This window comes from Oncorhynchus gorbuscha, linkage group LG19 (assembly GCF_021184085.1).
Source record: "Oncorhynchus gorbuscha isolate QuinsamMale2020 ecotype Even-year linkage group LG19, OgorEven_v1.0, whole genome shotgun sequence".
Lineage (NCBI taxonomy): Eukaryota > Metazoa > Chordata > Actinopteri > Salmoniformes > Salmonidae > Oncorhynchus > Oncorhynchus gorbuscha.
The window spans coordinates 44,598,282-44,613,424 of NC_060191.1; the positions used below are offsets into that span (position 1 = coordinate 44,598,282).

Genomic DNA, 15,143 nt, shown 5'->3' on the forward strand with positions numbered 1-15,143 from the left:
ATGCCATTTTGCCACAACTTTGGAAGTATGCTTGAGGTCATTGTCCATTTGGAAGACCCATTTGCGACCAAGCTTTAACTTCCTGACTAATGTCTTGAGATGTTGCTTCAATATATTCACATAATTTTAATTCCTCAAGATGCCATCTATTTTGTGAAGAGCACCAGTCCGTCCTGCAGCAAAGCACCCCCACAATATGATGCTGCCACCACAGTGCTTCACGGTTGGGATGGTATTCTTCGGCTTGCAAGCGTCCCCCTTTTTCCTGCAAACGATGGTCATTATGGCCAAACAGTTCTATTTTTGTTTCATCAGACCAGAGGACATTTCTCCAAAAGTACGATCTTTGTCCCCATGTGCAGTTGCAAACCATCGTCTAGCTTCTTTTATGGTGGTTTTTGGAGCAGTGGCTTCTTCCTTGCTGAGCAGCCTTTCAGGTTATGTCAATATCGGACTCATTTTACTGTGGATATAGATACTTTTGTACCAGTTTCCTCCAGCATCTTCACAAGGTCCTTTGCTGTTGTTCTAGGTTTGATTTGCACTTTTCGCAACAAAGTACGTTCATCTCTAGGAGACAGAAAGCGCCTCCTTCCAGAGTGGTATGACGGCTGCGTGGTCCCATGGTGTTTATACTTGCATACTATTGTTTGTACAGATGAACGTGGTTCATCAGGTGTTTGGAAATTGCTCCCAAGGATGAACCAGATTTATGGAGGTCTACAAAAAAAAAATCTGAGTTCTTGGCTGATTCCATTTGTTTTCCCATGATGTCAAGCAAAGAGGCACTGAGTTTGAAGGTAGGCCTTGAAATACATCCACAGGTACACCGCCAATTGACTCAAATGATGTCAATTAGCCTATCAAAAGCTTCTGAAGCCATGACATCATAATCTGGAATTTTCCAAGCTGTTTAAAGGCACAGTCAATTTAGTGTATGTAAACTTCTGACCCACTGGAACTGTGATACAGTGAATTATAAGTGAAATAATCTGTCTGTAAACAATTGTTGGAAAAATAACTTGTGTCATGCACAAAGTAGATGTCCTAACCGACTTGCCAAAACTATAGTTTGTTATCAAGAAATTTGTGGAGTGGTTGAAAAACGTCCGACTTCATCTGAATAAAAATATATATTGTCAAATTAATTAATTTCATTCAATTATCTAATATATGAATGACCCGCCTTAGAAATCACCATCGTATTGAATATTCTAAAGTGGAATATGTAAAGATCAGCGTTTTGCTCCTTTATGGTCATTCGCTTGTTGCTGAACTCTTTTGCACTCCTTTGACTGCTGCGCTCAGCGGATACGAGTCACGTGTATGTCATATGACTGTCTGCGCCGTATTATTATTTTTCCTTCCTTTCCAAAACACAGACGAAGATGGCGGAAGAGCGACAGAACCTTTTGGACGATGAAGGGGATATCTCGTCTTCAGGTCCCAGAAATGAAAGCGGACCGGTTAGACCGATGTCCGCGCTCTGTGACCCGAGGCGGCTGCCTCACCGCATTTTCGTCCTGCTTTTTATGTGCTTTCTGGGATTCGGTGAGCAGGGCGGTTCCAACCAAATTCCAACCAAATTCTTTGGAGAGAGTTTAGGCTTCATTCAGCTAACTGACTATCAGACTAATTGCTTTTGGATGTCAGACTTTGATTATCTTTCACAATGATGTAGCCTTCTATGACTGTCAATCAAATACGAGCTGGTTTAGAATGTACAGTATCAGCACTTTGATGTATCAATTCTACCCACTGACAGCGTTACTTTGTTTCAGGAAGTTACTTCTGTTATGATAACCCCGCTGCTTTGCAGACTCAAGTCATACAGGTGAGGAAGGACGACTGAAGTGTCCGTCTGTCACAACATGTCACTCTGTCGTCATTGTAGCCTAGCATGCTTCAGTATGGGAAATGACTATAGTTATTGTAGTTATTCTAACTCTATGGACACATTCGAGTTATATGGATGTCTGACTCTTCATGACACCACCATGATGTTGTAAGCCTGCTGATAAGTGAAACAAAGCAGTGTGTCACCAGGAAATGGCCCATTAGAACTAGCACAGCTACCTTTCTCTCTCGTCATCGTGCTCAAAGGTTTTCTAATACTGTAAACAACAGACGAATATCAGGTCATACCAGTTAGTGTATGGTTGGTCCGTGCACTCTCAGTTCATATTGGTGTTTTTTCTTTGCCTTTGTTTTGCTTTCTTAAAGAGACCTTTCTAGTAATTTGGGCCACCAATGCACTGACATTCTCTGTCCTCTCTGGTCTGCACCAGGACATGAAGCTCAACACGTCCATGTTCATGCAGCTCTATGCCTGGTACTCCTGGCCCAACGTGGTGCTCTGTTTCCTGGGGGGCTTCCTGCTCGACAGGGTCTTTGGCATCAGGTAGGACCACAGGTTACTACTTAAACACTACTGTACTGACACCTGTTCCCTACATGATGGAATACTTGGTTATCGCCATCCAAGGATAACTGTCTTGTACTGGCGCGGACATGGTATTTAACCTCTTGCGTCCAGTGACTACCTGGTTACAGTCACATAACGCATGCATAGTGCTGTGCTTCTCGGAGCAGAAACTGTATGTGTACAATACATACTTTGAGATTTATACCCTAGGATCCTTTTTACATCACATTTGTATAATCTGTTTTCGGATTCTGTAATCACCCTGGTGTGTGGATGCTGGTTGTAGGTGTGTTATTCCCCACACTGTCCTCCATGGCCAATACAGCCTGTGTACCTACTGTAATATGGGTAGTGTTTGTCTGCCAGTGTGTTAGTAGGAAATCTCCAGTCTCACCATGAACCTCTGACAACAACAGATGCAGGGGTAATTGTGTATGGAGGGTTAATCTGAATCCATAATGAACTAGGGCTGTCATCTCCAGCAACACAAGGAGAGATAACATTGTGACTAACATGTTTATATTCACTTCAAATGATCCCCATGTAAACATAGTTTCTGTCACTGTGCTTCTCCTCTTCTGGTAGGCTAGGAACGATAATCTTTGCCCTGTTTGTCTGCGTTGGACAGGTAGGTGCACACCACATGCTGGAGATGTGTTTGAGAGCTGCTCTTCTACAAAATGTGTCGTACAAATGCAATTGATCTATTTCCAGTGGTAATCTAGAGTGAATTCAGAAATTATTCAGACTCCTTTTAATTTTTCTACATTTTGTTATGTTACAAATTTATTCTAAAATGGATTAAATAGTTTTTTTTCCCCTCCATTAATCTACACACAATACCCCATGGTTTTTACTTGTACTTCACTACATTCCCAGAGAGAATATGTACTTTTTACTCCCACACATTTTCACTGACACCCAAAAGTATTTGTTTACATTTGAAATGCTCAGGCAGGACCGCAATATGGTCCCATTCACACACCTATCAATATAACGCGTTATCATCTCTACTGTCTCTGATCTGGCGGACTCACTAAACACAAATACTTTGTCATTATGTGAGAGTTGGCTGTCCGTAGATAACAACAAGAAAATCGTTCCATCTGGTTTGCGTAATGTAAGGAATTTGATGTAGAGCATTTACTTAGACTTTTACTCCAGTATGACAATTGACTGTTTTATCCCCCACTGTACTTAAGTACATTTCAAACCAGATACTTTTATACTTTTTTTAGTCAAGTAGGATTTTACTGGGTGACCTTTACTGAGCCATCTTCTATTTAGTTAACTTTACTTTTATTAAAGTATGACTGACCATTGAGTACTTTTTCCACCACTGTGTATTTCCACAGGTTATAGTTGCTGTAGGGGCACTTCTAGATCTATTCTGGTTAATGGAGATTGGACGCTTTGTGTTTGGGTAAGATGTATTTTAGACTATTTTGTCACTGAGCTAGTCCTTGCTACAGCTCCAAGCCACTTCTCTCCCCCTAACTAAGTGCTCTCTCTCTCTGGGTAGGATTGGAGGTGAGTCGCTTGCTGTGGCCCAGAACACTTATGCAGTGAACTGGTTCAAGGGGAAGGAACTCAACTTGGTGTTTGGTCTTCAGCTCAGCATGGCCAGGCTGGTAAGAACATGCTAGAAGCTAAATATAACGCCCTATATAGATAGATAAAGAAGCACATACTTAAGGCTTTATTTCTGTGGCTGATCAGGGAGTGTTGGCTTGTCTCCTGTCCCTCAGGGTAGCACTGTCAACATGAACATCATGGGCTGGGTGTACAACCGTGTCGCTGACCTGGTCGGCTCCACAGGACACACCACTCTGGGAGTCTCGCTCATGATCGGTGAGTTAAGTGTATGTGTTTAGTGATGTGGGGGTCGGCTGTTTGTTCACCCGCACCCACCAGCAATTGATAGTAGAGCGACTGCGGATGGGTTACTATGTGAAAATCTGAGCCCCACACCTGACCCCAACCAGCAAATTTCAAAAATCTCTATATATTTTTGTCTTACACACTTTATTGAACCATTACATTTCTCTTGAGCATTTTAAAAGGATTGCACTTATTGAACAGTAGCCTATTGTTTTACTGAAAGGAAACAATAAATGGACATCTTGTAGGCTGACCGCCTGTGTGGGCTAATATCCTATACCGGTATATGAATTAATAAAATAAAAAAATGAATGGGGGAAAAAAAAATGGCTTCAAAAATCAATTGGCTACAACACAACAAAGTTTAGAAAATGAAAGTACCCACTGACCAGTTAGGAGGCTATAATTGCCTACTTTGTCTTGCTTTTTTTTGCAGCACTGTTAATTTAAGAAACAGAATAGCGTTCGCTGTGCCGGGTTTCAGTCTGTTGCGTCTGGTTTCAATAACGCGCCCAGCAGTGCTGAAGGCGCATTCACTCTGTGCTTGATGCTGGAATGCAGAGAATTATCTTTGCAAGAGACCAGAGTTGAGGCAAGGTACACTCCTGGTTCTCCCAGAAAGCAAGCAAACTTTCCTCCACACAATCCTCCAGGGAAAAGTGAGTGCTTTGTACCTTTGGATTTCGTCGATCTCTTCGGCATCTCTCGTCCTCCCAGTCCGTGAAGTTAAATCTTGGTCTCTTTGCGGATTAGTTGCTTGCATTTCCAACTGTAAAGTGAATATTTAATAAGACTAGGCATAGTAATACTAATTATTATTATAAAAAGTTACCTTTGCTGAGATCCTCTGTTCATGGTGGTGAGACTACCAGAATTATACATTTATGTATTTAAAAAAAACATTGTTTCTCTTCATTCCACCCGCCCTTCATCCACACTATATTGAATGAACCTAAACCCACCCGCCCCGCTGATATAACCGCAGGGACTGCGGGTTATGAGTCAACACGTGCATCACGTGTGTGTGCTTAATATTTTATTAGGATCCACATATAACATGACATAATACAGAACCACCCTTTGTGTGTGTGAGTGAGTTTCGTGTCCACATTTGATCAGGAGGGGGAGTGAGCTAAATTCCCAGGCCTACTGTCTACATTGAGCCTCAGGTTACATCTCCAGCCCAGACAGCCCTGCCTGCAACACCATACCACTTCTATTACAAATGCTCTCTAATCTCAGTACAGACAGAGGGGGAGGGAGAGGAACCCCCCCCCCTGTCATTTGTCTGATGAATCACGTGATGGAGGTTTCAGTTTCGTGATGCTCCGCCTCACTTCTCTTTTCACTTCTCCTTTCATGGTGGGTGTCCTCACTCGCTCCACGGGAATAAGAGGAGCCCAGCAGTCTGTGTTCTCTCCAGCAGGACTTAACCATACAGTCCTGTAACATTAGAATGGAATAATGGAGCCCCAGTAGATATGTGCTGATGCTTTACAGAAACTACAGATGAACATTAAGCCTGTGAGATGGGTCTAATATGTCCATATCCTACTGTTAATTCAAAGCCTACTGGATTTTGCCACATACTTACAAACCCCTCTACTGTAGAGCAGGTGATGTGAGGGAGTGTGATGTGATGTGATGTGAGGGAGTGTGATGTAGAGCTCTTCGATTACCCCCAAGAAATCAAAAGCATTCCGACAATCGCTCTCGACACAAGATCTAAAGTAAAACTTTTTGAGCTACTTTTTAATCTAATTACTCTGACTGTTGGTCCTAAAGGAAGCAGTGATGCTTATTTAGACTGAACTAGACGGGGCTTTAAAGATCCTTGGCAGGCTCTTCTGAGAACTTACCCTATTGTACTGCTGTAGGTTCATGAGCCACACCTACCTGTTCATAGCTGATGTAATGATTTTCCTGGCTCTCCTTTATCCCCCCCTCACCCTTTCTCTCTCTTGCTTGTGCTCTCCATCTCTCTCTCCTTCTCCAGCTGGGGCGACATGTATATTCTCTCTGGTCTGTGCTCTGGTGTTGGGCTACCTAGACAAGAGGGCTGAGAGGATCCTCAACAAGGAACAGGGAGCGACCGGTGAGCTAACACGGCAGTCAGTGACTGCCTCCGATGTGTGTCCCAATCAGAGCTGAACTACACAGGATAATGGCATTGACTGGGATGATGGTCATTATCTATGTGCTATGGTTATCATGTCCACTGTATTCTGACAATGTTGGTGTGAGGAGGACTGTGGTAGAGGGTAGGTTCCTTCTGTTTACCTGTCACTATTAGCCAATCTCATTTTGCCTTGATGAATTTAGTTGATTTAAGGAGCTCTATCAACTGGGAAACATCAAACTCCCCATTGTGTTGCATGTAATCTTGTCAGAATTGATTATTGGGAAGTTAGCCTGTGTTTCTACCGTGCTCAGCGCTTCCCTGGGCTGGCTTTAGTGTGACAGGGGCGGAGGTCACGGGTCATAGTACTACTTCCTGTGGGTTATTGCCTGCCTGTCACACTCCTTTCCCAAGGGGATGCTTTAGCCAAGACTGGCTCTGTGTGTTGAACATGTGTTTTGTGTGTGTGTTTTGTGTGTGTGTGTAGGGGAAGTGATCAAGCTGACTGATGTGAAGGACTTCCCCTTCCCACTGTGGCTCATCTTCATCATCTGTGTGGGCTACTACGTGGCCATCTTCCCTTTCATTGGACTGGGACAGTGAGTAGCACACGAACCATCAGTCATCATGTCTTATCAGTCAGCTTTATCACAAGTAGTTATTTGGGCTGCAAGGTGATTGTAGATCAGGGATTATGTTTTGCCACTTGTTCATGCCTGTCCCCTCAAACGCAATGTCTATTCTCCATCATGTAAAATACCTTGAGTGAATATAATATAATGAACTCTTTTGGAATAATGTTTTGTTCCCAAGCTGATTTTAAATAATTAACTGTTAGAGACCATGTAATCTAACCCCCTGAGTGGGTAGGAAAGAGAGTACTAGGGAGAGAGAGATGCAGAGAGAGATATGGGGGGGGGGGGGAGATATGGGGGGACAGGGGGAGAGGGATATGGCTGCTGGAGCCTGTTCAATACCATGTTCTGCGGTTCACCAATGTGTGGATCAGGTGCAACTCTACTTGGTAGCTGGCTGGAAGGGATGGTGGGTGATTGGTGTGTGTGTCCGCGCATGTGCTTGTGTGCTAAAGCACTCTGAGGAACTGTCAATTGCTCCCAAAGGCTCTGTATAGCAGCGTAAAGAGCACATTCCTCTGTGTTGAGTTGTAATGAATTCCTATAGAACTGGGATGTGCTTAATGTGGTGGTGGGATATCTTGCAGTGATAGTATGGACATACACCGTACCACTCTGGTCTGGTGTGACGGACTGTTCTTCTCACCTCTGTCGGTCTTCCCTTGCAGGGTTTTCTTCATTGAAAAGTTCAACTTCTCACCTCAAGAAGCAAGAGCAATTAACAGGTAACACACAACTCTTTACCCTAGTCTGAGATGCCGGAGTAACTAATAATTTGGACAGAGTGAGGATGTGCCACTCAACTTTTTGTGAGGAGTTCTTCAAATGAGGTTTGTTTTAGCTCTCATCTCACCTCAGACTATGAACCGTCACAACACATTGTAACTGTGTCTCTGCCACCCTTCTAAACACAATCACTATCTCTCCCTCCATGTCCCCTCTCTCCACCCTCTCCCTCCGTGTCCCCTCTCTCCACCCTCTCCCTCCGTGTCCCCTCTCTCTACCCTCTACACCCTCTCCCTCCGTGTCCCCTCTCCCTCCGTGTCCCCTCTCCCTCCCTCCGTGTCCCCTCTCCCTCCGTCCGTCCCCTCTCTCCCCCTCCGTGTCCCCTCTCTCTACCCTCTCCCTCCGTGTCCCCTCTCTCCACCCTCTCCCTCTGTGTCCCCTCTCTCCACCCTCTCCCTCTGTGTCCCCTCTCTCCACCCTCTCCCTCTGTGTCCCCTCTCTCCACCCTCTCCCTCTGTGTCCCCTCTCTCCACCCTCTCCCTCCGTGTCCCCTCTCTCTCTCCCTCCGTGTCCCCTCTCACCCTCTCCCTCCGTGTCCCCTCTCTCCACCCTCTCCCTCCGTGTCCCCTCTCCACCCTCTCCCTCTGTGTCCCCCTCTCCCCCTCCCCTCTGTGTCCCCTCTCTCCATCCTCTCCCTCTGTGTCCCCTCTCTCCACCCTCTCCCTCTGTGTCCCCCTTCCACCTCCCCTCTGTGTCCCCTCTCTCCACCCTCTCCCTCTGTGTCCCCTCTCTCCACCCTCTCCCTCTGTGTCCCCTCTCCCACCCTCTCCCTCTGTGTCCCCTCTCTCCACCCTCTCCCTCTGTGTCCCCTCTCTCCACCCTCTCCCTCTGTGTCCCCTCTCTCCACCCTCTCCCTCTGTGTCCCCTCTCTCCACCCTCTCCCTCTGTGTCCCCTCTCCACCCTCCACCCTCTCCCCTCTCCCACCCTGTCCCCTCTCTACCCTCCGTCCCCCTCTCCCTCTGTGTCCCCTCTCTCCACCCTCTCCCTCCGTGTCCCCTCTCTCTACCCTCTACACCCTCTCCCTCCGTGTCCCCTCTCTCCACCCTCTCCCTCCGTGTCCCCTCTCTCTACCCTCTCCACCCTCTCCCTCCGTGTCCCCTCTCCACCCTCTCCCTCTGTGTCCCTCTCCACCCTCTCCCTCCGTGTCACCTCTCTCCACCCTCTCCCTCCGTGTCACCTCTCTCCACCCTCTCCCTCCGTGTCCCCTCTCTCCACCTCTCCCTCCGTGTCCCCTCTCTCCACCCTCTCCCTCCGTGTCCCCTCTCTCCACTCTCTCCCTCCGTGTCCCCTCTCTCCACCCTCTCCCTCCGTGTCCCCTCTCCCAGTATTGTGTACATCATCTCAGCCCCAGCCTCTCCTGTGTTGGGCTTCATGGTGGACAGGACAGGGAAGAACGTGATCTGGGTGCTGTGTGCCGTCGTCACGACACTCATAGCCCACATGATGCTCGCCTTCACCTTCTGGAACCCCTGGATCGCCATGGTGATGACCATTCTCCATTTTATTACCGTTAGAATGGCGCAGAGTGGTTCACAGCAGAATATGACCTTGGAGACATTTAGTAGGAAATTCACTAGAAACCTAGTGTATGCAGTGATGAGCGGTGGGCCAGATTTGGACGCAACCTTGGATCACTGGGTCCTTTAACAGTTGCTTTTGTTTAGTCCTGCAAGACAATTACATCCTGCTTCCAGAGGAATGAAGTCAGATTTTAGATTTAGTTTATACATAGTAATTGAGTTGTATTGTGACTGGGTAACCAGGTATAGTGAATGGTGTTGATAATGGTACTGTGTATCTTTGTCCTCCAGTCCCTGTTGGGTTTGTCCTACTCCCTGCTGGCCTGTGCCCTGTGGCCCATGGTGGCCTTCGTGGTGCCAGAGCATCAGCTGGGGACCGCCTATGGCTTGTAAGTACACCTGCTCCTACCCACCCTTTCTGTGTAACGAGAGAAGTGCTTCATACCAACAGGCGTTTGCATTCTATCCATTATGTGTGACTGTGATGATGATGCTGTTGTAGTTATTGTTGATGATGACGGTGGTGGTGATGCTGCTGTTGTTGATGATGACGCATGGCCTTCCTACCTCCCAGCATGCAGTCCATCCAGAACCTGGGCCTGGCTCTGATCTCCATGGCAGCAGGATCTATTCTGGACAACAGGGGATACCTCTTCCTGGAGGTCTTCTTCACCGCCTGTGTCTGCTGTGAGTAACGTGTGTGTCTGCTGTGAGTAACGTGTGTGTGTGTGTGTTGAGTCAACCAATAAATGTCTCTCTCTCTCTCTCTCTCAGTGGCGCTGATCGCGGTAGTGATGCTGTACTTTGTTGATTATCTACGAGGTAAGAGAGCTGGGAGCGGGCCTCCTGCCCCCCTGACACCATTAAACCACTCACAGTGGAGTGTGCCTTATGATATCATCACTAATATTCCTCTCCCATTCTCTCTCCCACCCTTTCTCTTTCTGTCCTTCTCCCTCTTTTCCTCTCCCTGCCACTCTCTCTCTTCAGGAGGAGATCTGAACCTCTCAGCCTCTGCCAGGGCCAAACTCCTGAAGGACTCCAATTCAGAGTGAGTGTCCATGACCTTTCACCTTTCTCCCCCCTCTCCTCCTCTCACACTCAAATCAAATCAAATGTATTTATATAGCCATATATGCAAATGTGTGTGTGACTGTGTGTTTTGACCCGGCTTCCTATCCTGAATAGTCTACACAGATACCGTCCTTTCTGCCCTGCTATCAAATCAAATGTATTTATAAAGCCCTTCGTACATCAGCTGATATCTCAAAGTGCTGTACAGAAACCCAGCCTAAAACCCCAAACAGCAAGCAATGCAGGTGTAGAAGCACTCAATAGACAAGAGCCACTGAACGTTAGGTTCTCAACCCACTCATGAGGAAGGCAAGGACCTATTATCAATCTATTATTAAACATCCAACTGGTGCTGAACTAAAAAGAAAAGCCTGCAACTGTGATATTCTTCACTAGGGTTCCCAACCTCTCTCACCTTATCTGAATGCTCAGAGATAGTTGTAAGAGAAGCTCTACCATATATGATCCCAAGTGGGTTTAATGAAAACATTTCAGGTTTGTAGTTAACATTCTGAATAAACATGTGCAAGCGTAGTATATCATTTGACCGCTCTGGATTAAGTAAAATAGATTTAGACTTTGAGCAACTCTTGATATAGACAATCTGCATAATGTTTTCATGCTCCTTAACCAGTTCTGGCTCTCCTAAGTCGGCATACACTGTTCCTGGGTGTGGCCCATGTGTTGTCCAACCTGCTTCTGCTCGTGTGTGTAGTGTCACTCCTCAGCCCAATTCCTCTCCAACACATTGTCCCTTTCCCTCTGCCCTTGTTTACTTGCCCATGCAGATGTGAAAAACAGTATGAAGCTGTTTCACTTCTCAACAAGGGCAGTAGAGAAGGACCAGATTTATGGTTCTAGATGGTCTGTGTCTGGCTGTGTGCTGAGTATCCCAGACTAATGCATTGGCCCTGTCTTGTACTGTTTTCCAGGTGAGCGGTCACACAGTCCTGGGCCCTCTGTACCAGCTGGCTGCACGGACATGACCACAGCTGTCAATCACCTGCTAGGGGGCGTGTCTGCACTACTCACTTCTCCAGTCTTGCATTGTCACTGACCCCTCCCAGCAACATACTGACCCATCACAGCTCAGATGCTGACCCCTCTGCTCTGACATCACATACCAACGCCGCCGCCTCGTCTCTCTGACTGCTCCCTCCAGTGGCTGTGTCAAGGGCTGGCTAATGACTGATTGGTGTTGTGTGCATGCTTTGGAACCTCAAACCTCACACCAATCATACTTTAATGTCAGTAGAGTGGGGCACCAGAAAGCACTGTTTAAAAGGTTTATAAATGTCTAGAACAAGACTCCAGGCTGAGTGACTTTTACTTCAGACATGTAAAGTTATTCACCGATAACCCACATCCAGATATGTCTTTTTGCTTAGTAAAGTCACCCACACCATAAGAGGTGAAATGGTTAGATTTCTTCATCTTTTAAGCATCTTTCTCTAAAACCAGGATGTTAGAAAGTACTTCGATTGTCTATCAATGTTATGTATGTTTTGAAAAAGGAATATTGATCAGAGAAGTATTTTACATTTTCACTTCCAAGTTTTTGATTATCAAAACAAGCAGTTGGTGTGCTTAACTTCTAATACGCCCATAAATGTATAATCATCATGACGAAAATGTCATCAAATTGGGAACACAAAACCAACCAATCTCCTTTCCCGGCTTTTGTATAGCGTGAGGTCATTCTGAACAGTAATCATATACACATGATCTAGTTTGACAGATTTATCCTGGAGGATTTCAGAATCGGCATTGGGTTTAGTTCTTTATAGCGCTGTTCCTTCATTAATTCTTTTCTTTGCTCCTGGCTGGTCATAGAGGCTCGTAAAACGTCACACTGTCACACCGTCAAGGCTTTCAAAGTGATAAAGGAATTTTAAAGGGAAACATTTTATATTTCATTTCACCCAATGTACAAAAATAACACCACATTTTGAAAGCAGCAGTTTTACATTGACCTTTGAGAAAATGACCTGGCTTATGTGTATGAAGGAGGACTTTTAACAATACTATAACATTGGCAATTGGGTGGAAACCCCTGCTGTACAACTGAATGAAAGGATAAATACTTTGTTTTGTTGATGTTGATTGATTATTCTCAGGAAATTGCCAAGAGATACTTTCATATGTTGAAAACCACTAAATCAAATGATCATTCTAATGACAAAATCACTTTTGATAGTTTTTTTCTATTGTAATGAAGGATCTCTTCAGTCTTTAATCCTGAGACAGTTTTCTGCAGGACAACCTGAGCTTGAACCAAGTGGCCTGTCGTAGCATAGTATTAGGTCAAATTATTGTGGTAGAGGAAGCCTATCCATATACCATTGAAGTTGTGATGGCTGTTTGTTTGTCTTAGCTGTAGAATAGGCTGTGTAAATTTCACTAAGAGTGCTGTCTGTTTTTGAGTTGAACTAACAAATGTCTAACAGCTCTAAATAAAATGTTCTATTGCCTAGAACTGCCTAGAGCACAGGGCTCCAACCCTGTTCCTGGAGAACAACCCTCCTGTAGGTTTTCACTCCAACCCCAGCTCTAAATAACATGTTCTATGGGTACTACTGCCTAGAGCACGGGGCTCCAACCCTGTTCCTGGAGAACAACGCTCCTGTAGGTTTTCACTCCAACCCCAGTTGTAACTAACCTGGTTCAGCTTATCAACCAGCTAATTGTTAGAATCGTCTGTGCTGTATTAGGGTTGGAGTGAACCTACAGGACGATAGTGCTTCAGGAACAGGGTTAGAGCCCCCTGGCCTCGAGGTACCATGTGTAGTCTTACATTTCATAATATACTTGTCGTAATTTTAAATCGCCACAGTTAGAATATTACACATTTAATGACAATTTGGTTTAAAAAAATAACTAAAACAAGCGGATGTTCTTGTTACATAGCTGATGTTCACTGTGGTTGTTAAATAACATCAGGCCATTGTGTCCTTGCCAGATCTGATTGTCATTCTGTCAGATCAAATTGACTTTTATATACAACAGTATTGTCTCAGGACGGCAAATAAAAGTTTGTAAAAACAGACCCATTTGAATTATTTTCACCATGATGATTATTCCACTGCCACTGCTGTCCATGTCGGGTTGAGAGGAGTCAGAGGGTCAGTCAGCAGACTGAGGAGAAACTGGCCAAACTCAGGCCCATGTCTGCTTTTGGCCTGCGCAACTGCTACCCCCCCCCCCCCCCCCCACACACACACACACTTTACACACATAGATGCTAAATTCCCTTCTCCTTCCTCCAGATCCCAGATCAGTACTGTAGCCACCTGTCTTCACTGGCAGGAGTGTACTGAAGCAATGCGGCCTACTCTGCACTTAACCCCCTCGACATCTAAACCCAGCCTGTCCATAGCTGCAGGAATCGTTTGGGGGAGGTTTATGTCAGTCCGCTAATACAGGATTACTTTTGTGAGAAAAAAATATCCCTTCCCAACATGTAAAGTGTTGGTCCCATGTTTCATGAGCTGATAATTGAATGTTAATTCCTCTACCATAAGTCATCTCCAACATAGTTTTGGAGAATTTGACAGTATATCCAACTGGCCTCACAACCGCAGACCACGTGTAACCACACCTGCCCAGGACCTCCACATCCGGATTCTTCACCTGCAGGATGGTCTGAGACCAGCCACCCAGACAGCTGATGAAATTGAGGGGTATTTCTGTCTGTAATAAAGCCCTTTTGTGTGGAAAAACTCATTCTGATTGGCTGCACCTCTGCCCAGTCGGGTGAAATGCATAGGTTAGGGCCTAATACATTTATTTAAATTGACTGATTTCTTTATATGAACTGTAACTCAGTGAAATTGTTGCATATACAGTATATATATATATATATATATTAGTAACAGTCAAAATTTTGGACACACCTGCTCATTCAAGAGTTTTTATTTTTACTATATTGTAGAATAATAGCGAAGACATCAAAAACTATGAAATAACACATGGAATCATGTAGCAACCAAAAAAAGTGTTAAACATAGTTTGTCTTCACTATTATTCTACAATATAGAAAATAATTTAAAAAAGAAAACCCCTTGAATAAGTAGGTGTCCAAACGTTTGACTAGTACTGTATATATACACTGCCTTCGGAAAGTATTCAGACCCCTTGAGTTTTTCAACATTTTGTTAGGTTACAGCCTTATAACGTTTATTAAATTGTTTTTTGCCCCTCATAAATCGACACACAATGCCCCATAATGACAAATCAAAAACCTTTAAAAAATTTTTTTGTTTTATGTATTACAAATAAAAAATGAAATATCACATTGCCTTAAGTATTCAGATCCTTTACTCAGTACTTTGTTGAAGCACCTTTGGAAATGATTACAACCTCAAGTCTTCTTGGATATGACGCCACAAGCTTGGCACGCCGGTATTTGGGGAGTTTCTTCCATTATTCTCTGCAGATCTCTAAAGCATTGTCAGGTTGGATGGGGAGCGTTGCTGCACAGCTATTTTCAGGTCTCTCCAGAGATCAGGTTCAAGTGCTGGCTCTGACTGGACCACTCAAGGACATTCAGAGACTTGTCCCGAAGCCACTCCTGAATTGTCTTGGCTGTGTGCTTAGGATCATTGTCCTGTTGGAAGGTGAACCTTCGCCCCAGTCAGAGGTCCTGAGTGCTCTGGAGCAGGTTTTCATCAAGGTTCTCTCTGTACTTTTCTCCATTAATCTT

General features: G+C 45.0%; 1 protein-coding gene across 2 annotated transcripts; it reads left to right on the forward strand.

Moving 5' to 3' along the window:
* The first annotated feature begins 1,330 nt into the window (after nt 1-1,330).
* mfsd1 (major facilitator superfamily domain containing 1) lies at nt 1,331-13,487 on the forward strand. 2 transcript variants are annotated; one of them, XM_046315204.1, is made up of 16 exons: nt 1,334-1,551; nt 1,782-1,834; nt 2,289-2,401; nt 3,011-3,053; nt 3,781-3,848; nt 3,948-4,056; nt 4,174-4,276; nt 6,303-6,401; nt 6,913-7,024; nt 7,729-7,785; nt 9,173-9,329; nt 9,659-9,756; nt 9,942-10,054; nt 10,142-10,189; nt 10,358-10,418; nt 11,374-13,487. In XM_046315204.1, exons 1-16 carry the CDS (start codon nt 1,389-1,391, stop codon nt 11,375-11,377), a joined length of 1,401 nt encoding a protein of 466 aa, XP_046171160.1. In that variant the 5' UTR covers nt 1,334-1,388; the 3' UTR covers nt 11,378-13,487. The 2 variants fall into 2 exon arrangements, with proteins under 2 accessions (XP_046171161.1, XP_046171160.1); XM_046315205.1 differs by lacking the exon at nt 11,374-13,487 and having other exon boundaries at nt 1,331-1,551; nt 10,358-10,422.
* Nucleotides 13,488-15,143: the final 1,656 nt, after the last annotated feature.